Source organism: Tiliqua scincoides, chromosome 5 (genome assembly GCF_035046505.1).
Source record: "Tiliqua scincoides isolate rTilSci1 chromosome 5, rTilSci1.hap2, whole genome shotgun sequence".
In the NCBI taxonomy this organism is placed as follows: domain Eukaryota; kingdom Metazoa; phylum Chordata; class Lepidosauria; order Squamata; family Scincidae; genus Tiliqua; species Tiliqua scincoides.
This window is the reverse complement of record NC_089825.1, coordinates 6,925,710-6,952,447: the sequence shown is the minus strand read 5'-3', so window position 1 is coordinate 6,952,447 and position 26,738 is coordinate 6,925,710. Positions and strand designations below refer to the sequence as shown.

Here is a 26,738-nt window from a genome sequence, read left to right as displayed (position 1 = left end):
GGTAGGAAGAATGGAGCTCCAGCCTCCTACCTCCCCTCAGCCTGCTCTCTCCAGACTGACTGTCATCATGGGCAGGCCCGACCTTAAGAAGCCCCAGGGCTCCTCCTAACCTCTTCCTGGCTTGGCAGGCCAGTGTCTGGCCCCAGGCTTGGGTTCTGGAAAGGGGTTTCCCGGTGCCCGCAGGGGGATCAATCCCCCCGAAAGACCCTCCTCCACCGGTGGCCTACGCCCCCTGCCAGGCCCCCCCCTTGTTCTGCCCCTTCGGGTATCTGGGGCCAGTGATGAACTTCGTCGCCCACTGATGTCATCAGGCGGGGACGCCTGAGTTCGCCAGGCAGTCCAGCAGGCTGTCCTCCGCCGCCGGCCACCTAGTTGCCACTGTGGAGATGCGCCTCCGCTACAGTTGGTTCGGGAGGGGTGGTGGCCCGCCTGCCCACTGGCCCGAGCAGAGGTTCGCCGGCATGTGCATCCCGTCTGCCGGGCAAGCCAGGTGCAGGCTTGCCCGGTCCTACCTCTTCCTGGGTGGTGGGGCCAGCGCTGCAGAGGGCGGGACGGGATCTCCACCCGTCCCAAGAGGAAAGGGGGATCTGTGACTGGGGGCTGCTCCCCTCCAGAGGTAAGTCAGGGGCCCTGTGGGAGGTCGCCCCCTGACAGGACTTACTCCTTACGTGTGGGTAGGATTCCGGGCAGTGATAGCATTGCGTAGGTGAACACCTACCTCTTACTGTCACTGCCCAGAATGGTTCTGGTGGTGAGTGGGAGGGGCTGCTTACGTGGTGCATTGCAGTACTTGCAGTACTTAGAACCAACCCCTAACTATGCTAGTGGAGCTAACCAATGACCCAGAGCGCCTTGGACCTGAGAACCACCAGCTGGGGATGTAACCTGTTAGTGTTCCGAAAGAATGTTCTATTTTCTACTTCCATCTAATATTTGATCTGTATATAAATAAAGGCAGTATTCCAAGAACACTGTAAACCTTCGGGCATCTGTCTTTCAAAGGAAGCCAAAACTGGGTCACACTTTGTTCTCGGAGCTTCCCTCAACTCAGGGTAGTCGGGTGTGAGCCTGTAACTGTACTACAGGCTCTTAGCAAGGCCTCCTTTTTTCGTCTTGACTGCAGAAGCCCTTGCAGGTTTGTTTGGGCCTTCTCTGCCCTTGAGAACTAGACCCTGAATCAGGACAAATATACAATTTGTAGGTTGCCAAAAAATTTTCTGCACATCCTGCCAAAACAGCTCAGACTGACCCCTGTGCAACCTTCTGCAGAATCCTGAACTGTAGTGACAGTTGAGTGGAAAATTGGAGTTCCTCAGTACCAATCCCAGCACCTTTATAATCCTGTTAGAAGGAACAATTCCTCACTCCCCTCTTATCCTGTGCTTTTGCTGGCCCCAGCTGGTTATTTCTCATGGCCCTAGAAGTAGGGTTCCTCTTCTAGTGCCCTTTGGGCACTTATCATTAGTGTGTTCGGCATTCGGTTTTGCCCTTCTCTGTTCTCAAGTCCAAACTGTCTTGTGCGTCTTTTTAATTCTCTGTCCTTTGGGCATGGGAACAAAAAAATATTGCCACTAGACCTTTGCATATTTCATGGTATTAAAATTTTCTCAGCCCCAATCCTAAACCAAAAAGAGTTTATTCAGAAGCAAGCTGCACTGGGCTCAACAAGAGGAAGTGCACACTCCTTAGAAGTGTGGTTAGGACTGTATCACATTCGTGTGTTCTTATATAATCAAATCAAGTCAAAACCTTTATTGGCATAGAAGACAATGAAATGGTTCTCCTTATTTTTTTCTACCTCTGTCTATGTAACAGATAATTATTATTCTCATTATAAAGGTAAGCGAGCTGTCTAACACCCCTGTCCAATCCTAACCATATTAAGTGAGAAATGTCTCACTTATTTCAGTTGTGGCATGAGTTGCATTGAGATGGACTGTAGTCCCCCAAAACTTACACCTCAATAAATCTGTTAGCCTTTGAGGTTCCACAAGACCCTGTTGTTTTAGCTAGTTCCCTGGCCCTCTCCTAGGGGGAAATCTTTGCTTGACCCAGGTTCTATCTTTATGTTGACCCAAGAAAATCACAATTCTGATAGCACTCCTTGGATAGCTAAGGGACAGTGTGACTGATTTACAGTACAAGCCTATGTATGTCTACAGAGAAGTGTGATTGAATGAGAATTGAGCACCAATTCTATCCCCCTCCAGTTTACGTGACACAATTGCTCCAACAGAACACGCACTGTATCCCATGGTGGGGATATGACCAGAAGGCACAGGAGAGGTAAGTAAACATAATTTTTACTTACCTCTGATAGGCCACCTGGCCATCAGTGGGTCCTTTTGGCTTTTTAGCTGGTGTAAGTCCAAGGAGCCTCAGGGTTTGAGTCCAGGCTAGGAAAGGGGGATAGAAAATATTTTTAGATTGTGAGCCCTTTTGGGACAGGGAGCCATTAATTATTTGATTTTTCTCTGTAAACCGCTTTGTGAACTTTTAGTTGAAAAGCGGTATATAAATACTGTTAATAATGGTAATAATAATAATCCCTGCGTGTTTTGTTGCTGCTGAGATTCACCATCCCCTAACCCACATCCCATACGCCATAACCTGCCCCTGTGGCCTGTTGACATATGTGCGGGGCCTCCAGCTATTTGGGCTGGCAGTCCCACAGCACACAACAGCAGTGCACCTTTTGTGGTGCACTGCACTTACGGCAACAGATCAGGAAATCTGTTGCCATAAGTGCCCAATAGGATTGGGCTGCCCATCCCAGCCAAGGTGTGGAATTGCAGCCTTGGGCTACTTCCAGGTGGATCTATACTGTTTTTTCTTACCATATCTTTGGTTACTACACTGGAAGGAGGAGGGTTCCCACCTGCCATTCATGTTGACACTGGCAGTCTTGGTACCTCGCTCTCCTTGTCTAGTTTCCTGTCTTGTTCAGATTGCTTTGTGGGGCTGAATATCTTTTGTGCTGCTGTTGTTAACAAACAGAACTGAGACCTATTTGTGTGGGGTGTGTGTGTGTGTGGGTGAAAGCAACCTTGTCTGTCAGCACTTGGAATATATTTCTCCTTTGCTTTATTGTTGACTTCTACCAAATGAACTGGAGATCAAAAATGGAAGACGTTCTGATGAGGGTTATAAACTACCAGGAGATGCTCCTAAGACCTTTAGGGCACAGAACAATGAGAAAGGGCTTCTGTGAGGGGCAGGCTGAGATCTTGATAATAGCACCTGCACAGTCTGTTAAATGCATCAGGCGGACCATTTCCTGAGCTTTCCCCCTCTTTTTCTCCCATTTATCGTACCTCTCTCTCTAACTGCTTGCAACAAATAGTTCTCCTGTCTCCATCTTTCAGATATACCACAAATCAAGGTAGACACACAAACGTCAGCTCAACTTAAGCTTAGGACTGAAACAATTGCAAATAAATGATTTCACAAGACATTTCTTGTACATTGTTTGTGTGCTCAGAAATGTACAGATGCATCTAGGTGTTTATAAAGAGCTAATCTTGTATTGCTACTTAATGCTTTCTGTCTGGTCAATATGACTTATTTCTTTGTTTACACACTACTTCAAAGAAAAGCATCACATATTTGTTGTGATTTACCAGAAGGCAGTAAATGGACATGCCTCTGGTTCATAAAATAATCTACTAATTAGATTTCAGCCATTATAGATCAATTTTACCTCCCTTTGCTTTTTTTTTTTCTGTTGTCCTTTTAAGTATTTGAGAAATGTCCAGATATATTTGCCTCTCCAAATCTTGTTTTCCTTCTGCCAGACTTCAGCAATTTTGCTTTCTATACCCTTACAGAAACTGGAATTGGAAACTTCTATACCTTTAAATCTACTTTACCTCTTTTTGTTGAGCCACATTAAACATTGTATTAGAGATCCTTACTTGCCACTCCCTTTGTATTTGACTTCATTGACTGACAAAATTTGCAAAATGATGGTATCATGTCATGCATTTTACTTTGGACTTTGCTTTGCTACCCAGCTAACTGGGCAAAGAGGCAGTTTTTCAAGTGGTGCTCCTCTTATATTTAGCAGGGGAAGAGTAACTGCCCTTCTTCATCCCAGCACAGTGCCTTTTCTAGTGGCTGTTTGCTAGTGTTTCTCCTGCATCTTTATAGAGTGTGAGCCCTTTTGGGACAGGGAGCTATTACATTGGGCTAGTCCACAGCCCGTACAGTTCTTTCAAAGATTGGGGGAAAGAAGTACTCTAAACTCAAGTTAAGTGCAGGGATCTTTTTTTATTTCCAGTGCACAAAGTAAACAGGCATAAAGTGCACAAATAAAATAGACAAAGTAAAATGAAACTTAGAGACTTTGTGGAATGGCACAGGGGTTATGGAGGAGGTTGAGGGTTAGAGTAGGGAGGTTATATTGGGGGTGTGGAGTGCTAATTGACCAAGATGTGTCAGTCATTCGTCAACGGAGGGGCACTCCCAGGCTGTTGCTGAAGTTTACAGCTGGCGATAATCAGCTGGAAGAGAGATACCTTCTCACTATAGAGGCAGCATAATTGGGATGGAGGAAGATGGGCCTAGCCTTTGTGTCTTGGGTTGTGCCCAAGTTCTCGCCATGGAGGGCAGGTGCTGGCTTTGGCCATTACACCTATTTAGTTACTTGATTGGCCCTCTAAACCATTTTGGCCCCAATCCTAACCAACTTTCCAGCATGAACATAGCTGTGCCAGTGGGGCATATGCTGCATCCTGCAGTTGGGTGGCACTCACGGAGGCCTCCTCAAGGTAAGGGAATGTTTGTTCCCTTACCTCAGAGCTGCGTTGCCCTTACCTCGCTGCTGGAAAGTTGGTTAGGATTGCACCCTTTGTGAACTTTCTTATCTAAAAGTGGAATATAAATATTCTTAATAATAATCACAATAACAGAACATTTGTTTCCTCAGAATGCCAGATGCGAGGGAGGGCATCAAGATGCAGGTCTCATGTTGCCTTGTGTGCTCCTTGAGGCATCTGGTGGGCCACTATGAGATCCAGGAGGCTGGACTAGATGGGCCTTAGGCCTTTCTTATGTTCTTTTGTTATTTTGTTGCCCTTTCCCCATTTCCCTGCCTACTGTTTTGTCTGGCTGGTTGACTGCAAAACCTGTAGTTAAAAGTTTGCCTATGCTAGAATAAAACAGGCAGGTGCCTTCAGTCTGTCCTTGTTCAAATATCACACCTACTTTGGTGTTGTTTATTCATCTGGGCACAATCCAGCCAAAGGTGGGGGGTGTTGGCAACCTTCAGTCTCGGAAGACTATGATATTGCGCTCTGGATGGTGGTTCTGGCACAGCGTCTAGTATGGCTGAAAAGGCCGATTCGGGAGTGACAATCCCTTCCACACTGGGAGCAAGTGTAGTGTGTCCCTGGTCTGTCTCCCTGGCTATGGGCCTTCCTTCTTTGCCTCTTAGCCTCAGACTGTTGACCAAGTGTCTCTTCAAACTGGGAAAGGCCATGCTGCACAGCCTGCCTCCAAGCGGGCCTCTCAGAGGCCAGGGTTTCCCACCTCTTGAGGTCCACTCCTAAGGCCTTCAGATCCCTCTTGCAGATGTCCTTGTATCGCAGCTGTGGTCTACCTGTAGGGCGCTTTCCTTGCACGAGCTCCATAGAGGAGATCCTTTGGGATCCGGCCATCATCCATTCTCACAACATGACCGAGTCAACGCAGGCGTCTCTGTTTCAGCAGTGCATACATGAGCACTTTTAAATCCCATTAACTTCAGTAGGAAAAGACTTTGGCCTAAGTTACACATTGTAGCTGCTGCTTAGCTGTAGGTGAGAGCAACCACCTTGGTCTCTCTCTCTTCCCTGTCTGTAACATCTAGCAAAGCAAAATGCATGATGTGACATCATCATGTTCCACATTTCCTCAGCCAGTGAAGTGGAAACTCGCAATGTGATGATTCACATCACACGTTTTGCCTGACTTAACACTACAGTGGGTCAAGAGGATGGAGACACTAGGCTGCGGTGCTTAAGTCTCTCTAGCTGAAATCAATGGGACATAATTTATTAGTAGGTGACCCCACACAGAGAACCGGTATCACTTGCAATAGCTACTACACCTTTTTATTGTGTAGCAAGGGCCCACAGTTCAGTGGTGGAGCACATGCTTTGTATACAGAAGGCCTCAGGTTCAAGCCCTGCATCCCCAGTGAAAACAATCAGGGATAAGATGATGGGGAAAGATTCTTCCTGAGTTTTTCCAGGGATCTGTGATCAATCAGAGTAGACTGTAGCAAGCTAGGTGGACTGAGGTGCTGACTGTGTCCCAGATAGCATCACATGTTTATATCACATGACCAGGACTCCCTTTGGTGTTAAAAGGTATTCTGGAGACTATTTAACCCATTTCTGCCCAGCCCACAGGTGTACGCATTTGATCCCTGTTGTGTATATGCAGCCTTGGGCAGAAATGGTTTAACAGGATCATTTTTTCTAGACAGGAACAGCCCAATCCCATACAGGCCTTACATTGCCAGAACTAGTGTTCCAGTGGCATAAGGTCCTTGATGGCCATTGCAAAATGTAACACGCTGCCCAGAGCAGCTGGGCTGCTGCCACAAGTGATGGCCCACCAGGAAATCTGTCACATTCCTCAGCATGGGTAAGTCAGCATGGGGACTGGGAGGAGGGCGGGGAAGGGGAGGTGACAGGGTGGAAGGAGGGCTAGGAGGGGGCAGCAGCACTGCAGATACCCTATGCCCCTCCCGGACCTCAGTCCACCTTCCTGGGTCCACTCAGACATGCATTAGCAAAACTGGTGTGAGTCCAAGTAGACCCATTCCAATACCAGGTGTATTGGAAATGTTCCCTTACCTGGAGGAGACCTCTTGGACTGCTCTCCGCATGATGCTGCCTGTGCTCTGGTGGCGCCGCTGCATTGGTGGGGGAAGGAAAGGATAGGATTGGGGGCCATAGTAGTGCACTGCAGGAATCCACTGAAACGTCTTGCAGAGCTGATTGCATGTGCCTGTCATGCAGCATGGTGGGAAGCAGTGGCGTAGCTGGAGGGGGGCGGAAAAGCTAGCCTGGCGGGGAGGCTCAGTGGGGCAGGCAAGCGGCCCCTCCCTTTGGAGCCATTCCCAGCTGCATTCCCAGGAGCATTTGGAATGGTTCTGAAGGGAGGGGCTGCTTGCCCGCCCCGCTGAGCCTCCCCGCCAGGCTAGCTGCTCCTCCCCCCTCCAGCTACACTACTGGTGGAAAGGGCCTGATTTGGGTTACAAGTTTGATCCAGATATGGGCAGTGATAACCTGATAGCTATTTTAAAACAGGGCAAAGTGGGATGATTGGGATCAAAGAAGTGGTGGAGGAACAGGCTTGAACAGGGTTTCAAATGCACGTTTACCCATTCATTCTAAAACTAGGAACATTTGGTAAATGCCCCCCTCTCCTTGCTGCTACTCCACTCCTAGTTGACTTCACCTGAAGTGGGTTTTCATGTTCCAAATTGAGTGTTGAGCTGCCTTCATGTGTCTTTCCCTGTAGTTTGGGCCAGTCGCCCCACATGTCTCATTATATGAGATTAGCAATATCAGTCTACCGTACAGAGTTTTATCTGAATATTTTATCCCTGTCTTATTATGCAAACATCCAAGGCAACACAATATCAAATGATCATAAGAACAAGCATAAAACTTAAAATAACAGTAGTTAAACATAAAAGAACATAGCAAGTGCAGCAGATTAAAAAGACAATCTGCCCCTTTTGGGGGGGCAAAAATCAGTGGTGGTTTCTTCTAGTGGCACTAAGTCTTAGCTGTTTAGGACTTTAAAGTCAATCACTAATACTTTGAACTGAGCCCAGAAATTGATTGGAAACTATTTTTGGTTATAAAGCTAGGCTTGGAAAATTGAGACGTCTCATAGAAAAAAAGCAATCTGAGCGTTTGTCTCGAAACGTCCTTCCTTTTAGAAACAGGCTGGGCACATAGTATCTGTCAGATGTGTTTTTCCAGGCACATGGAGAGTGAGCAGACAAGTCCAGGGTGGTGCTGCTTCTTCTCAAGTTTCCAAAAACGGACTGACCTGCTGGTTGTGAAATGGGCACCACCTCCTTCCCTGTTTAACCCACTCACAGTGAGCCCTGGAGGGGGCTTGGCATCTTTTAGGTCATCAGCAGGCAGCCTATTAAAGACCTAGGAGACATGAATCAAAATACTTGTGTGATGTCATAATGGGAATGTGCTCTGGCCGATTGGTGCCAGGAATTGTTTGCTCCCCGGGTGGTTTCCTTTTACAGTCTTTTTTAAAGAGACATCACGCTGGACTGCACATGGCAATTACCTTCATGAGATGCCTACTTTGCCTATTCAGTCTTTTATTTAAAAAGAGCCAAACTGTTCACCAGCCAGCCACAACGCTTTTCTGCCTGAGCTGAACTGCTAGGTGAGATTCCACTTCAACTTCTGAGCTTCTTTTTCCACTTCTTAAGGATATAAGAGCTGCTGTTGCAAGTTGTTTTCAGCTGCTTGTGCTATCAACAGATGTTGACAAAGTAACTTGTTACTGTGCATTAGGAATGCATAGTCCTCAAGCTGTCCTTGCTACAATTTTTAAGGTTCAAGGCACAGCCTTTGATGCTTCATTCGGGCTCAAACGTCTGAACCAGCTGAGATTTACCATTTTTAATAAGTGATCTGCTGGCTTATTGGATCTCTTTTTCTCAGGCTTATTTATTTGTTCCATCATCCACTGTTGACAAGTTTAGTTGACGTATTTTCCCCTGCCCTCTACTCCACCTGTGGATCGTGTTTGCTCTCGGATACAGGGCATGACTGACGGCTCACGCCTGCTGTAGCCCATGAAGCGTTTTGGCAGTCTCAGAGGAAGCAAAAAGCGAAAGGATCAAGGCAGGAGCTCTGAAAGGCGCAAATCTGAACCCCATGGCCTAGGTAGGCAAAAGCTCTCTTGCTCTGTAGAACAGGATGAATCCATCCTTGTGTCACTACTGGGCTCCTATATTCACTCTTGGTTCAATTATTGAGGTACTTTGGGTGGCTGTGGATGCAGGGTTTTTTTTTAACAAGGAGATTTAAACATGTTTCTGCAGAGCTTAAAGCCAATAAGAAGAATTTGTACCCTGCTTCCTCCCTCAAAAAATCATTGCCCTCCTTCCCCTCCCCGCATTGCTTTTTAGCATTTTGGAACAATGCTGAATGAATTGCTGAACATTGTTCTTCTTAGCCTGTTGATTGTCAACTTCAGTTCAGAATCAAGATGCATAAGATCTTAATGTGGGTGGGCAAAAGAAATTTCACTGGGAAATTTCAGGACATTTCACAAGTGTTCTTTTTAATTTTTGGAAAACCAAGATACATTTTAGGGTCACTATCCTTGTACTTAAACCAGGAATGTAGGAGAAGCCCAGGGACCACTTATGCCACAGTTGTTCCCTACTGAGTCAACAGGGAAAGTCTCTTCCCAAGACTCTTTCCAAGTCTCTTCCCGCTTTTGCTGCTATGGGACGCCTATATTCTAGAATGACTTCATTACAAATACCCTGACCTTACAAGTTTGCACAATCACAACTGTGCATCATAGGGATCACAACTGTGTGCAGCAACCTAACTAGTAATAGGATAGGTCATTCTAGTGTGCTGATCCTTAGCCATAATCCAACTGAAAAATTACCTCTGTATTCCTCTTATAAAGATAGCACCATTGTGGGCAGGAGGTCTTGAGAATGTGCTATGAATGAATTGTTCCTCTTGACATATCTTTCCTGTCCATTTGTACCTTGAGCCGCAGCTTTGTGCAAGTGCATTATGATGACCCAGCACTGATGGCTGTTGCCAATTTAGCAGTCTGCCTGTTATTGCAGTGTCTGTGCAAAAGCCTGGACATCACAGGTTGTGATCTTACAGTAGCTGTTGTGTCTTAACCTGAACACGTATATGTCGTTGCTGCAACTTATATGATCAAGTCATAACTTGGTTCTCCAGTAATTTTTAGATGATCATTTTGTTCTCAGTCAGTTAATTAATTGTATGCGCATTTCAGTGTCTTCACTCAAGAGATATTATGGGGATAGTTAATGAAGAGAGACAGCATGCATTTTCTAGCCTTAATGCAAGAGGATGGTCTTATTCTGTGCTAAAGGTAAAGCATCTTGATGCATGCTCAGCATCAATCTCTTCATTAGGTCTGAGTCCAGAAGTAAAGCATTAAAAGCAAGTTACAAAACTGCACCCTGATGAGCATCATGGTTCAGACGTACTGTAATCCTGAAGAAAGCTGTACTAAACCACATGAAAGAATAACATTTCCCCAGATCTTCTTCAGCACATTGCTGTTTTCAGGTCCTGTATATAGATGATTTATGATAGTGCTATCATCAGTGCAGAACGGCCTATCCAGAAAACAGCTTCTGTGGAAACTGCACATGTCAAGTCTTTAAAATAAGTCAGTTACTAGATGAATTGTGCTGACTAACTGCTTAATGCCTTCATCCCTTTCCTGCTTGAAATCAAGTTAAACAAAGGGCCCAATAATCCTATTCAACTTTCCAGTTCTGATGCATCCTCTGGTGCAGGGGCAGTCACGGAGGCTTCCTCAAAGTAAGAGAATGTTTATTGCTTTACCTTGGGCCTGTACTGTGACTGCATCGGCACTGGAAATTTGTATAGGATTGGGCCCAAATAAGAGTTTTTCACTAACTCTGACATTCTCCTCTCCCTTCTCCCCCTTCTTGAATTTTGAGTACAGTTGTATCTTATGTTTTTATTGCTTGAAAAGCCACAATCTGATAATACTTTTATAAGGATTATCCAAAGCGACACGAAATGCACTGCCTATGACTTTGTATCATTTTGGTTGGTCCTAATAAGCCACTGTATTGTGGCTCCTGGATTTCTTCTAGTGGACCAACATGAGTACCTGCAGTTTTTAAAATATGAAGTGGTCCTTTGGAACAGCACCCCCTCCTGCCTTGATTTTATAATACAAAGTCTGCCAGCTTACAAAGAACATTACTGCTCTTGTTATTATTGCTGCTTATTGCCTTGGTGGCATATAGGAGAAAGACATCTACTTTGTTTCCATCATCAGCCTCATGTTCTTGTGGTGTGAATCTACTTTCTGTGTCACGTTGACATCTAGAATGAAGAGCTGCAGGTGCCTTTCCAAACTGGCTTTGGTATTAGATCACAAGGTTAGGAAAATACAAAAATCAGTTATGTACGTATGTTCAGCAGCCAGTTTCCACAGAGGTCAAATGGCAAGTTACACTGGAGCTCTGTGACTAGAACTCCTGGCATAATTTTTCTTCTTGTCCAGGCAGCCGTGGGAAGCCCCTGATTTGGATCAGTGTTGCCGCATAGGGGGAACGGGGATCCAAACCTTTCCTTCAGCACTGTGGCCTTAATCCAAATAGCTGTTGGGAAAAGTTGGGACACAGAAATTGGAGTGACTGTTAAGCTCTCCAAGGAATTGTGATAGCTGTATAGAAATGTATCTGTTAATGTTGCAGCTATACCTGGTCAAAGTTGTCAGGCTGGATCTAGGCCCTGTATGCACCTGAGATGGTGAGCAGGGTGGAGTTGTGCTACCCAGTGTTGATAGACAGAGAGCTGGCATGCTCTCCTGCATACTTCCTAACCCCAATGACCTTCCTACTGATCCCAGGTTGGTTTCAAGTCCCTGTAGTTAATCAGCAATCAGTGAAAGAGGACTGGATGTCAGCAGGAAGCTCTTCTGATTTCTGCTGCTCCAGGGTTGAGGCTTGGGCGTTTGGAACAGTTCTGGGACTGAGCCCTCCTGATCATTTCCAGAATATGCCTTCACTCCCCCCAGCTCCGGGCAGGGTGGGTAATGTTTATTTGTTTGTTTCTTCTTGAACTGGCTCTGCCTCAAAACCCTGAACAGACTAGATATGATGTAGCAGCTATGAAAAAGATGAATTCTGTGCAAGAGATTATTGCAAAAGGGACTGAAAAATAAAACTGCCAGTATTGTAGCGCCTGTGTGCCGAACTGTGGAGAAGCCACACTCCAGTTGTGGTTGTCCTATCTCAAAAACAAGATATCACAGAACTGGAAAAGGCACAGAAAAAACACCACCATGCGATTATTTCAGGTCACATTTTGCAGTCTAGCAAAGAGGAGTATATGCTGGGCATGTCCACGCTACAAACATATATCAGGCACAGACCAGCTTGTCATGGTTTTTCCCAACAACTCTTGAGGATTGCCGTTTGGGGAGGGTTGTTGGCACCCCTCCTTCCCCAGCAGCACAATCCCAATGCGGTTCAGGTGCCTTGTTAGATGTAAGCATACACAACGGTCCCCCAGAACCCGGCTTGCAAAATCTCCACCTTCTCTCTGCTAGTTACCTTTGCAGAGGAGCCCCTGTGACTCTTGATGCAGTTGTTTTTTTTTCTCTCTCCAAGCAGGTCATCTACCAGTCCCTTTTCCCAAGGGGCCCTTTTGTCATTTTCAGGCAAGATGAGACTAATACCCCTGCCCTTTAAAGGACACCATCTGTTCAGGGATAGGTCAAATGACACACATGAAAGATGCAAAGTTGAAAGGAGTGCTCTTCTGATGGAAACTCAACATGCAGAGTCTTTTCTAGGAACTCTGGAGCTGGAAAAACATCTAGAGAACCTCAGTTTTCAACCACAGCCAGTGTAAAAAGAGTCACCTGCTCATGATAGCTCCTAGGGCTATGTTTGAGCTCATCCACACAATCTTTGGAGACTGCAAACTCTGGTTTTTGGTCACTTCAGGCTGACATTTCCCTGTGCTACCAGGGACACATAAAACCCATACCTATATCTTGCCACTGCTGTTACTGGGACTGTGCTGATTAGCTAATTACATCCAACGGTGGCTTTCACAGTGTTGAATGTCATATACATGAGCCTCGTATTCTGAGTGCCTACAATTGCGCCACGTACAAGAAACTGGTTTCTAGCCAGTTTCTGGCTCTGATTCCTGCAGCACCAATCTTCAAAGCATGCTTGGTGAAATCTCAGAAGCCATTTGGGAGTGAGCTGGACTTTCAGGGTTTAGTAGAGATTCTCCACATAGCTGCTTTCCACCTCCCCTGCCACCCAGGACCAAACTAAACAAGGATATACAGACACTGAGATTGCAGGCACCTTGCTTTGGTGGGTATAGAATTTAAATCTTTTAAAACTCTTTGTACATATAGCTGTTTGTATTACCATTTTTGGGCTGCAGAAGCTGCAGAATCTCATATTGGGTACAGAATTCAGCATTCTGAAATTTTCCATTTTCATCTGATGTGGAAAAAGTAAGTTACTATACGCTACAGTGTGTGTGGGAATGACTGGAGAAATCTCCAAAGCCAGTGGGGAGGTCAATAGATTTTCTAGCCTTGCGTAGCTCTTTGTCTTTGCGTGTGTGTACTTGCTTAATTTATGCAGTTAGCAGAGTTCACTTTTTCTTGGTGTACAATGTGGTGTACTTTGGCTAGTGTCTGCACATAGTTCTGCCATTTTTAGGTTTCTGCTGTACTCCGCTTTTTCAGTAGCAGGCCTATGCTGCTTCCCTGAAATGGTTGTCTCTATGTACTACTTCCCTTATGTATTATATAGCACCATCTGTGCATATGACACATGACAGAAAAAGAAAGGACAGGTCTCTGCCCCAAAGGACTTACAAGAAGATGACATAAGAAAAGGAGGTAAATGAATACAGGAGATGAATATGTTGGCATTTCAGTTTGCTTGGAACGCTCCTGCTCTGAACTCGTATTGCAAAAAAAACCCAACTCTCGGTAGAGATGGGAATATGCCATTGTGGTGTGACAGCCACCCCCAGGCTGACAGACATTTATGGACTTGCTTGGTGGAGTACGAGGTTAGCAGTGCGGCTCACAGCTGAGCCCAGGAGCTCGTTCGTTCATTAGCTATTTTTTTCTGCCAGCCCTGCTGAGTTGACAGCAATTTGAAAAAAAAAATGTGCACCAATGGCTAATAAATGTCAGTTAATCTTGTATTGCAGACAACTCTGGGACTTGGGTACTGTGAGGCTTCTGAGCAGCTAGGTGCAATTTGAAAGGGAAAGGTGTGATGGATTGCAATGCTGCATGTGAAAGCTTTTTTTCCCAGGATTTGGTTGCACAGATTTCCTGCCCACCCCCCACTAGTTACTGTCTGCGGCTCACTGTGAGCTTTAGTACTTTTCTGAAGGTGCTTTGAATGTCAGGAGTATTTGTAGAACAGCAGAATGGCTTTCTAGTATTTAGCCTCTAATGAAAGGCTCTACTAAGGACAACCTTGGGCATGAACTCTTATTCCTAATAAAATTGTGCGCTAAAGGGAGACCCCTGGGATGTGTGTGCGTTACTGACTGTGGAATCTGAAATACATTTTTTCCCTGATGTCTAAATTCTGTAATAATCTCTGGCTGCAGTGGAAGCATGCCCCTGATTGTCAGCTTTGGGAAGCTTGGTGAAATTTCAGGTGACTGGGTTATGGAGAGATTATTCTATCGGGGCAGTCTGGGCTGCCTAGATTGCTATTATAAAACCATCAAGATTTCAATTAGCGTTGGATTTAAGCATCTAAAAATCTATCCATCATCTTAGGATATATGCACAAAGTCTTGTATACCAGTATAACCAGATAGGATGGAGGCCAGTCCTTCAGGGCCTTTACTACCTGTGCTTAGAAGGAGGCATTTCAGCTGGTGCAGCTGACAAGCAACTAACACTCCCTCTCTGCCCAACAGGAAAGTACAGGAAGCGTTGGCCACCTTGGTATAAAGTCACAGGGTAACCAGATACAATGGAGGACAGAGTGCCTATACCTTTAAGCACTGTATAGAAGAGGGAATTTTGTCTGATGCAGCTTTTTAAACCCTTCCACACTGAGCTGCACCTGCCAGAATTCCCTCTTTTATGCTATGGTTAAAGGTATAGGCACTCTGTCCTCCATTGCTTCTGGTCACCAGTAAAGTCACCCCAGGTATGCTCAGTTCTTGCTATTTTGAAATATTCAGCATTCCACGCCAAAGAGACTCAATTGTCAGGGTAGAACCTGTGCCCCCTTGGACCTGAATTTAGTGGAAAGGTGGAATTACAGCTCTTTAAAAGAAATAAATGAGGACAGCTTGAAACTGTGACCTGAACAACATGAAAGCAATTTGCATTTCTTTTTGCAGCTTTTTTCAAATTTCTGCTTGCCTTATAAAGGGCATAGAGCATGTTCAGACTTGAGAAAAAGGTCACAGACTTGTAAGCATCATAAATCTGCGACTGCTCCCTGGACACTTTATCCTCTCCCATGCTTGCTCAGGAGCGTGGAGATCCAAGATCTCATTCACTGGCCTGTTTGGTTTTTCGCAGTTTCAGGTTCACTGCATCCAAAGGCCAAAAGGCTTTTTCTTTGGTTTCAATGTCTGTTGTGCCAATGTACTTCAAGGACATACGGTACTGTACTCTGTTTAGGAGCTTATATGTATTCTGTGTCAAATGCTCTGAACTTCTGGGGCTGGCTTTTCACTTATTTCCTTCATCAGCTGCTTTTCTTCCAAGGAACTTAGAAGCTATTCACTGGGTTCCTTGTCTGTCTCTCATCGGACAAAACCTAGATCTCTTTAGCTTCAATAAAGCTGCTGCAGTCTGTGTCTTCGAGCCACACCCTTCCATCTCTTGGAGTAATGATGGTGGACCATGATGTGCTCTGGAGCTTGTAAAATATCCTCTTCCCTTCCCTAAATTTCTACCGTATTCATTTTTTAAACCAGTTTCTGTCTCTGTGTTGCTGATAACTCACAAATAGCAGCTGAGGAACTAGATTTGTGTCTGGGCAGCACCACTTAAGGGGTGGAGGCTTATATGAGTGAATTCTCCCATGTGCACAATAATGCCTCATGAATAGAAAACTGGCATGTTGAGAAATGGTTAGCTTTGTGCAGGGGATGAGCCTCCACCTGCAGTCTGGCGCACAGGTTATCTCCAAGCCTGTGAGAATTAGTCCTGTGCATCCACACACATCTGACTCCCAACTGAACAGAATTTGGATGTCCTCAAATCCTTAAGCCTTAGACTTTTACTGCTAGGATTCATTCACTAGATCGAGGAATTGCAGCAAGACTGGGTTTGTATCTGCTAGCTGTCACTATAGCAACATTCTGCTTGCCCAAGTCTCATGGCTAAAAATAGATCACCTTGAACCCAGGAAAAGAAATCAGGGGGAAATCAAAGGGTCAGAAGTATATGAGAGCAGCGAAGCCAAATGACGGACTTTCTGGTGATGCTATAAAGCAGCCCAGCCTTTGAAACCTAATGAGTAAAGTGTTTCAGGAAACCAGTAACTGAGACTACCCATTTAATCAATCAAACAATTCCAGTGCAATTGCAACTCCTAGTCTGCAGCATAAATGAAGGCAGCAGCATTTTGATTGGTGCTCACTGCTATTCTTGGCCACTCCCAGCAAGTGGCACCGGGAAGGAAGGGAAGAGTCACCACCAGGAGGGAAGCAAAGATGATGTGGGGTAAGGTCCCATATTTGCATGGCGATAGAACCATATCATACGTGCGCAAATACCTCTACTAGAGCGATGTTGCATCAATTGTTCAAAACTTATTTGCCTTAGAGCAGGAGTGTCCAAATGTTTTGGCAGGAGGGCCACATCATCTCTCTGACACTGTGTCAGGGGCTGGGAAAACAATAATTAATTTACATTTCAAATTTGAATGAATTTACATAAATGAATGTATTAGAGATGGAACTTATATGAATGAATGAAGGTCTTGCAATAGCTCAAGGCCTATAAAAGGCCTTGCACAAGACAAGGCCGGCCTTTCCTTTGCTGCCGCTTCTGCATCACAGATGTGAAACAGCAAGCAGTGGAGGGAGCCCTTGTCTCACAGCTCACACAAGAGGTTGAACAGTTGGCCGTCACGCTGAGAGCAGTTGCGTCAGGCCAGCGCAGACTCCAGCAAGTCTCCAGAGGCTCATTGGAGACTGGGGGCTCCCCGAGGGCTGGATTGGGAGTCCTTGAGGGTCGCAAGTGGCCCCAGGGCTGGGGTTTGGGCACCCCTGCCTTAGGGGAATAGTTCTGCCATCAACTTTCTTGCATTTGCATCTCATATGGCCTGATCCTATCCATGTCATATGCCGGTGGACCCTGAGGGACAGACAACTTTTTTCTACAGACCGTTGCCCAAGAAACAGAGCCACAGAACCTGGAAGAGTCTCCTGGAAGCCAGAAGTGACATCACAAGAGGCAAAGGCCATAGAGAAGACCATAGAGGTTGGTGTGCCATGAGAAGAAAAACTCTGAAAATTGCTGCTCTAAGGTCTGTGTTGGTCTCACTGTGTTTGGGAAACTGTCTCCGAAGTCCCTGTAGCTGTTTGATTTTAGTGTCTGTACTCATGGAGAAGAGTGTTCCCCTTCTCTCATGGAGAAGAGAAGATTCAGGAGGGGGACCACTGTGGCAGGAGAGAAGGAAGGAAGGATCTCTGCCAAATGTGAACTTGTTTAATGATTTAATGAATTTATACCTTTCCCCCACCCTGTGGCGATCGATAGATCTGTCTGTCTGTCTGTCTGTCTGTCTGTCTGTCTGTCTGTCTGTCTGTCTTCATCTTCATCATAAAACAATATAAACATTAAAACTGCCTCCATTTCCTCTTATTGGAATGCAGAAATGGACAAGGGAGCCCGATGTAAGGGTGTGGGTTGGCTTATTTAGCTCTCTTCAATGTCTCAAAGGAACCCAGCAGAGTACAGACCAAAGAATAGGGAACAGTTTCATCCAAGGAGGAGTTCTGTAGGACTGTGCCCAGCTATCTAATCAGTTTTTGTCCATGTCAGCAGCACATCCATAATAAGAAACTGCTGTGTGGCGGTGTGCGAACTGGAATTAGAGATGAGATAATCACGCTGAACTGTTGGAGATAATGTAAAGGCTGCATGGCATTCCCTTGCATTCCTCCAGGCAAGGAGAAACCCTATATGTGCACAGACACCATTTTTTTCTGTAATAGTTGTAACATGACTTCATCATCATTGGTCTTTAGAATGATGCCATAGGCACCTAATAGCTGATCTCTGCAAGACCGAATCAGTGGTTTTATCACTGAAGAAGCATGGCTGTTTGCAGAACAGGTGCTGAAACACAGAGAGGTGAACCAAAGGCTGTGTCCCTTCATGTAATACAAGACTGGCAAGTTGACTGGTCCTCTGTTACCTTCTAGGATGATAACAGCTAAAACTTTTCACTTCGTGCCTGATGTAACTGGTTTAAAGTGTTCTGGGCTTGGCAGTCTAGGACTTAATGTTCTCTTAATTTATCACTCTAGTATAGCCATTTTCAACCACTGTGCCCTGGCACACTGGTGTGCCGTGAATGGTCCCCAAGAGTGCCACATGTATTTGGGAGAGGGTCATTTATCAATAGGACCATTAGGAGATGTGAGCCCCCATTGACAGCACAGTGTGCCTTGTCAATTGTCAAAAAGCTGATGGTGTGCCTTGACCATTTTAGTGCCTTGCCAGTGTGCCGCGAGATGAAAAAGGTTGAAAACTACTGCTCTAGTAACTACTAACAGGTATAAAGAACCCATTGTCTTGGTTAGTGATCAAAGCGAAGAATTTACAGACAATGCTAATAGAAGTCTTAGGCTCTGTTTTCACTGACTGTTTGGCTATCCTGCCCAGGGTGTGCCATGCAAGGCCACTGGTTTAGCTGGTGCTGCATCCTGCATGTTGGTCAGGGACTAGGCTGGCTGGGAAAAACAAGAAATGAAAACTTTACTTTCCCTCCTGGTGGGATTCCTCAGATCTATCTCAGTCCTGTAGCAGGCATAGCCTGGTTGAGCCTGCCAGGGGCATGTCCTGGATGCAGCAGATTCTGGTGCCACTGCAATCCACTCTGTCCCACCGCAAACCTGGCTCCTCTGCCAGCAGAAACCCCCTTGCAGCTAATCAGTGCCATGCTGCTGGTAGCGTGCAGCTTTCCAAAACTTGCACCAGTGGCAGTGCTGCACACACCTGCAGAAAACCTGCTGTTGGATTCTTCTGGTGGTTTTTTTTTTTTTTTTTTTACCTCTTCTCTCTGCTTGATCACTGGTTGGCCTAGTTTTGCAACCTCTCCTTCCAGGGACACATAAAACATCCTGCAGTGTCATGCTGAATGCTGCCTCCCCTTACCCAGTGATGTACAAGCCTCTGCTTCTTCGTTCTCTGGATTGGAAAATAAAAGAGGGGACAGAGTTGAAAAAGAAATGTGGAGAAAGGAGAGGGGTGGGCTAGCGCATCTCCGACTTTCTTCACCACACCTGCTCCATTCCCCTCATCCTTTTCCAATCCAGGGAGTGAGAGGAGGCAGGGAAGCAGTGGAGGTAAGTACTAGGATGGAGGTGGGTGCCAATATGTTGCCGAAGGCGAGCCCAAGAACAGACTGGTCCTGTTCCTGGGCAATATGCAAAAATGTAATAATGTGTGGATCAGCTCTTGGTTATCTCATGAAGTTAGGTCTGGCAAAAACACAGAACCAGTTGCCCTCAGCCTCTGTAATTCTGTGTTCTTCCTATGATGCTTCAGAATCCCTGTGGTTCTGTTCTAGTCTCCTGGGTCTTGAAGCAATACTCCCTGTGGAGGAAGCTCAGCCCTGTGGAGGAACCTGGTCTTCAGCTTGCTCTTTCTGTGAGGAGGCACATGTGGGGCTTGTGCAGGAATGGAATGGACTTTTTGCTGCTGATGCAAGAATTGCCAGGGTCAAGAGTCAAGCTGGGTGACCTGCTTTCCCACTGTGTTTGGAATGCTGAGCCTCCAGGAATCATTGGACTGGCTGCATAATGATGGCAGCGGGAAGTCGCAAGAGAAGCCTGGCTATTGAACATTTCCAGAAAAGAAGCAGGGGAGAAGTGCTAGGTCAGCTGAGTTATTGGAATCAGAGGCTCACAATCTTAGAGAGGATTCTTTTTTCTTTTAATAGTACTGTGATACAGCTTGCTTGCTCTTTCTAGGAGGTAGAAAAATCTCAGCTGCAGTGCTAAGTGTATTGGTAGAGCATCTATTTTTCCTTCTACTGTAGCAGTTGCAAGAGATGAAATCAGGATCCGCATGGGGGGGATTTTCACCCCTTCCCTCTGCACTGCAATCTTGACAAAAATCCCAGTGCCCAAAGCTATTAGCTTCCACATGCATTCCTTCTTCCCATCACATTCCCGGATAAATGCTGATGAAACACACCAAGCTTGGACCCAGAGGCGTGCTTTTAGAGGCTCATAATGCAGTACTGTATTTGCCTCAAAGAAGAGGCGAGGACTGTGGAACCTCCTAAATTCTTCTCTGGCTCAGATTTAAATCCAACCCAGGCCCTACAACCACCTCTCCCATCCCTTTAAACTGAACTTACCCAGCTGAGAGACCAGCAGGAGCAGCTGTGCTCTAGACCTGCTATAAAGAAGAGAGAGAGAGATTTCCCTCTCCCTCCTCCATGAGTTCCTGGTATCTCCTGCTGTATCTGCAGGGAACCTTCTCTGTCTCAGATGGGTGACTTTGGGGCACAGTCATGGCACATAGCACTGATAGGGCAAGATCTGGGGATTATATCTCACTAACAGCATTATTTTTAAAAAATATTTATTTGTTAAAAAGAATTCTTGGAGATATATTTGAAGTTGCAGAATTGCAGAATACGTCTTTGTATTGTATATGGCTATGTCATTTCTGCATGGCCTTTGCCATGTTCCCTAACCTGTATGTTCCATTCTAAGTAATACAGTATCTTTTGTGCATAGAGATTAGTACATCAGTTTGGTGTAGAACCAGGTCTTCCTTTTTTTATCTAATCTGATTGGTGTTAATAGACAGCTGCCTTCCATTGCCTCTAGGGGGCCTCTTTCACATTTGCAAAGCCTTCCAGGTCCTCTTGGAGAGGATTATTCACTATTGGAAGGGCACAAGCCTGAGTTTTCTGCTTTGCAGTTCAGCTTAACACAAAACAAAACCTCTGCAATCCAAAACACCAGGGGCTTGACCCAGGTTTGGTCTGAATCCAGGCACGGCTTTGTCATTCAGTGGCATAACATTTATCCGGCCATCACAGGCCTGTCCTCACATGACTTGGCAGGCAGACCCAACCATGGGGCCCATTGACGTGGGTGCACAGACACAACTCCCAGTCATGCTGTTGTGCTCTGATGACATCCAGATAAAGTCTTGCTGTTATAAGGAAAGGGCTGACAGTGCCCAGTTCTCTGAGGAGGACCAGAAAAATTCAGATCAAGTGACATTTAACCAGATATTTAAAAAAAAAAAAATCACATGAGCATTCTGAGAACAAAGCCATTACAAACAGTAGTTTTAAGCTGTCCTTCCCCTGCAAAGCATTTAAAGTGGAATTGCAAACTCAGAGACAGTATTTTGCACTGATCAAAGTATCCTGTTCTCCACAATTTGGCCATTTAAATTCTTTTTCAAGGTCTTGCTTTGCAGACAGTTTCTCATTGCCTACTAGAACATTCGGAAGTTGTACTACAGGATCTGTTTTCTTGAAAGGAGACTACCCTAGAGAGTGATGGTGTTTTCTTTGATACCTGTTTCTTTCCAGATATACAAACTGAGCACAGTGGTTCAGGCATAGTCTGTAAAGCAGCAGCAGAGGCATAGGTTGCTGGAAAAGCAACTGCATAAGTGTTTGAGGAGGACTTAGGCCAGGGGTGCTCACACTTTTTGGGCTCGAGAGCTACTTTGAAACCCAGCAAGGCCCGGAGATCTACCAGAGTTTTTTTACAATGTTCGTGCCATCATAACATATAACATTTATGTGTATAATGTATGTTGGTGTACCTTGCATAACCGCATGAGCCAATATTGCACAACACAACATAATTAACTATAAACATTTTTTGTAATTACTTGAGTTTACTTTGATGACTTGCACTGAAGTGAATCAGCCAAGGATGAATAGCCCTGACAGTAGCTGCTGACAGCCAGCTTCAAGCACATTTCCAAATGTTCATCAGTCATGGTGGAACTGATGGACTTGGACAAGGTCTTCATGTAGGAAAAGGCTGACTCACATAAATAAGTGGAGCCCTTCCTGCCTCAGGTGCTCTTATATCCCTGAGGGCCCTATTGCCTTCCAGTGGCTGCAGCTGTGCAGCACACTCTGCTGGATGCCCTGGCCTTACCCTTAAAGGGGCCACTGCTGACACCACATGTACCTCCCCACCAGATCTTCCTCGATTCCAGTACAAGTGGGGGGGGGGGAGCAGATCTCTATACAGACCAGTGCAAAAACAAGGAAAAGGTGTGGGGGAGGGAAGATCTCTATATAGGCATCACAGCAAGACCAGTGCAAAACCCCTTGCACACAGAACCAACAGATGGAAGTGGGGGGGGGGCAGATCTCCATACATACCAGTGCAAAAACAGGGGAAAGGTAAGTCATCCCCAGGAGAGTCAACCAGGCTCACTTCCAGGGATGCGTGGACGGGAGAGAAGCCTGCCAGCAGCTCCTCTCCAGGACTACTCACGAGTCAGCCCCAGTAGACTACTCACTCCAGGACTACTCACTCCGAGGGCGGGGCTCACTCCCAAGAATGCGTTTTGCCTGGCGATGGACTCATTTTGCCTGGCGATCGACTGGTAGATCGGGATCAACTTATTGGGCACCCCTGACTTAGGCTCTTTCTTCCAACCAGCTGCAAAAAACTCAGTCTTGCCTTGCAGCTGTCACACTGCTTTTTTCCAGTCATGTCTTTAGAACCCACTGAAGTTGTCTGCTCAATGGCTTTTGATAGCTGCCAGTTAAAGAGCCCAGATGAATGGTGACTACTAGCTACAAAACATTTCTTATGTAAAGGGCTCATTGACAAAGCCTCTTCTAGCAGTCAAAAGTCATTGACCAACCATCCTCAGAGGGCTCTAAATACATCAGTTGATCACTCTTGCCCATGAGCTACCAATCACAATATTCAAAGGGTGACCATCTATTCACTTGACACCACTGTTCTGTGATGCTGTTTATTCTCAGTGGACAAAGGACTGTCCCAGCCTAACTGCATGCAGGAACCCAGGAGGCAAGAGGCTGTTCGGGGTAGGGGCAGGGGCAATCCAGCTGTAGTCAGAAGCATGGCAGCTATAAATCAAGCCGGTCAGTGTGCGTGGGTCGTGTAGCAGGATCTTTGACACCTCCATGTTGACAGTTTGTTCCAAGAAGGTCTGGAGCCCAGCTGAGCCTTCATAATATCCTCCCTTGCTATTGGCCACCACTTTAGGGTTTGCTATCAGGGATGGACAGAGAGGTTTAAAGCTGCACTCACTGTACTTGAAGCCTTGTGTATCATCTGGCTGTGCACTGGCATCTTTGCCAGTTGGGAGGTGGCCCATAATGAGGTCTTGAGGTGTGTGTGAAAATGTGGCTGCTTCATGGGGGTGCTACCCCTGATTGTGGTCAGGGCCTGTGCATGGTAGCTAAATAGCCTGCGCCACTGGACCCCAGGGCTCCCCAGAACTTTTAGTTCCCTGCCCTTCTGAATCTGTATCCTGGACCCTGCCAAAACCTAGGGATATGCCACTGGCAAATATATGTTTATTTGTTTTATAAATGTATGTACCGTCCTTTCTCCAGGGAACTCAGGGCGGTGTATGTGACCCCTCCCTCTTTTCATCCCTCTTATCATCCCAGTGGGATATGTGGGATTGATTAGGCTGAGAGAGAAAGGGTGACTGACCTAAGGTCATTCCATAGGTTTCATGGCTGAATGAGAATTTGAACCTTAGTCTTCCTAGTCCATGTCCTGCACTCTAACCAGTACACCACACTGGTTCTTATGTGGCTTTCCACACAACCGCTTCTGCACAGTTGTGTCAGGATCCTATTGGAAGGGAACAACCTGTTACCCAGTTCATTGCCCCGCACAGGACTATTCATCCACACATCCCACAGATCATACATTACAATCCACGCCATCATTTGTCACCAGCAGAGAGAAGATGAGCCAGAGAAAAATGCTTTCAGCACAATTGGCTTGATGTTGCTTGTGCAAGCAAGTCACAGATTTCAGGTACCCATCTCATTTCAGGGGACATTAACCAGTGTGACCAGATTGCAGAAAATCTATATCCCACTGTCCAACCCATATGTCAATCAGTTAGCCCATCAGCATGATGCAAAACCCATCTGCTAAGGTTGACCACATTGTTTTGGCCTGAGGTATTTATTTGCTCATTTCATATATTTCTACCTTGCCAAATCAATAAAATCAGGAGGTAATTTATTTTATTTCCATTATTATTATTATTAGTATTTACAGTATTTATATACCACTTTGTGTATCAACAAACAACTAATGGCTCCCTGTTCCAAAAGGGCTCACAATCTAAAAAGTTGCAACACCAGTAGACAGCCACTAGAAAAGATACTGCTGGGGTGAAGAGAGCCAGTTACTCTCCCCCTGCTAAATAAAAGAGGAGCACCCACTTAAAAAGTGACTCTTATCCAGTTAGCAGGGGTATGTTTCACATTTTATACCACCTTCCTCCAAAGAACTCAGAGTGGTGTACATATGTTCTTCCTTTTGTCCTTGCAACAACCCTGTAAGGTAGGTGAGGCTGAGAGATAGTGACCAGCCCAAGGTCATCCAGGAAGCTTCATAGCTGAGTGGGGATTTGAACTGGAATCTTCCAGGACTAAGCAACTCCAGAACCACTACACCATCCTGGCTTTCTATAAAAAGCAGCAATTTTTCCCTGTACAGCAGCATCTGCATTACTGGAAATAATGCTCCCCCCCCCCAACCTGGAAGATTGAAGGGAGTTCCAAAAGGTATCTAGCTAAATTCTCAAATGGTTTTAAAAAAACATGTGCCAGGTTTTTGTCTAAGCTGATCTTTACCACTCAGCAGCAGGCACTTAGGTGAATGTAAGATCTGAGTTAATTAGCACATGCAAATGAAACATGGTTCTGCTTGCCTGTGGGAGTAGTGGCAGCTGCCTCGTTTCCTATCAAAGACGCTTGTAATTAAGTCCCTCCTTGGTCTCCCCAAACCTGCCTGTCTTTAAGCCCACACTTCTCCTTTCAGTGTCTTCAGATACATTGTTCTTTTAATAGTAATCTGATCAAACTTTGGGTTGGAAAGAACAGATTCCTTAGAAGGAAGCACAGAAGGGTGGGAGTGAAAAGGTATTAATGATAGTTGATTTTCCTTGGTTGCATTCGAGCACCTGACCCCACAAAATCACAGGCCAGCCGACATGTGCTCATCTCCCACTCCCAAGTCCAGTGCTGCTGACGTCCACATGTCAGTCACACTCCGACACTGATACTGGATCCCCAGCAACTGTTGCTTCATCCAGCTGTGATTCTATAGTTACAGTTACTATGTGTGGTGTGTGTCAAAAATAACTCTGCAACACAAGTGTCATGCAAAATCCACAGTGCATCAGATTGAGTGGAGGAAAAGGCGAGACCCTGCATGATCATTTGTGCTTCCCCATGTGGTGTGTGTGTTTGTGTGGATTATAATTTAGTTGCATGCTTGGCTGCCTCTGATTTAAAGGAGGACATGGAATGTGACTTTGAATTTACATGTGTACTTACTTTCTTTGCAGATTGAAACATCCTGTGATTTTATCTAAGGTTGTCACCGTAGTGTTTTAAAACCTGCTACCCTCCATTCCCTGATGATGATGGTGGTGAATTCCATAACTTGATGCTGCATTGTGTGAAATAGCATTTATCTGTTTATCTGGTTGTTGACCAGTTCATTGGGGCATCTGTGAGATCTAGTATGACAAGAGAGGAAGAAAAATCTCTTCTCCACCCCATGATGGTTGGAGAAGGGACTCATTTGCCAGTCAACCTGGGAGGTGGTCTGGATGACACATTTGGGGCCTCATCAGAGGGAACCCAGACATCTTGGTTTCTAAACTGCATCTTATGAGCAAAAAAAAAACAAAAACAAAAAAACCAAAAAAACACCTGTCATTACACTCACTCCATTAAGCCAGAACAAATTCTATCTCCAAGTTTGTAGTCACAACATCTTAAGCTGATTAACTTCTGCTCTACCTGTATTAACATGTATTAACATCACCCCCCTCTGACCCTAACTTGAAATGCAGGTTTTCTCGCCTTTGTTTAGAAAGGGGGAGAGACTTCTAAGTTTAGGCTTGTCCCCGGTAATGTTAGGGGACCTGTGTCAGAACCAAGTTCCTTCCCAAAAGGCTTGTGCCATTTTGGCCTTTGTGAGACCTGTTTTGGAGTCTGTGAAATAGATCCAATAAACCCAGACTTTTCAAATCCAGTAGTAGTTAGCTAGAGGAGGGGCAAAAAAATAAGTATTGCAGGTGCTGCAACATACTGTGTAAGCAGTTCCCACTCACCATTGGAGTCAGCAACACACAGGAGACACCATCTGGTTCGGTGATGGCCTGCACATTGCGGTCACTCCCTGGAATGGCTCTGACAGCGAGTGGGAGGGCTTGCTAAAACGGCTCATTGTAGCGCTTGCAGTACTTACCATTTTGTCCCCTCTCTAGCTACACTGCAAGGATCCATGCTTAGAGCAGACTTGTACCAGCACCGGCATCAAACACTTTTGTGTGTCTCTGTGCCCCAAGTATTCCAGTTTCAGCAGACTGGCGATCAATATGGGCACTGGAAAGCCAGCAGTGAAAGAGTTACACCATCTTGCACAGTTGGGACTCTTTATTTTTTCTTTCTTTCTTCTAAATACCTCCCCAAGGGGTTTATTCCTGCTTATGCCTTGTTTAACTTG

General features: G+C 45.6%; 1 protein-coding gene across 3 annotated transcripts in view; it reads left to right on the top strand.

Annotated features, from left to right (window-relative positions):
• PRKAG2 (protein kinase AMP-activated non-catalytic subunit gamma 2) overlaps positions 1-26,738 on the top strand; it is a 235,492-nt gene that overhangs the window by 104,009 nt on the left and 104,745 nt on the right. Inside the window, exon 1 of one of the 3 annotated variants that reach the window (XM_066626922.1) lies at positions 8,224-8,918. The exons of the other annotated variants lie outside the window; for them this stretch is intronic. Coding sequence (XP_066483019.1) covers positions 8,828-8,918 — 91 coding nt within the window. The 5' untranslated portion in view covers positions 8,224-8,827. Of the gene's footprint in view, positions 1-8,223; positions 8,919-26,738 lie in introns of those variants that run through there. 3 annotated transcript variants of the gene reach the window in all.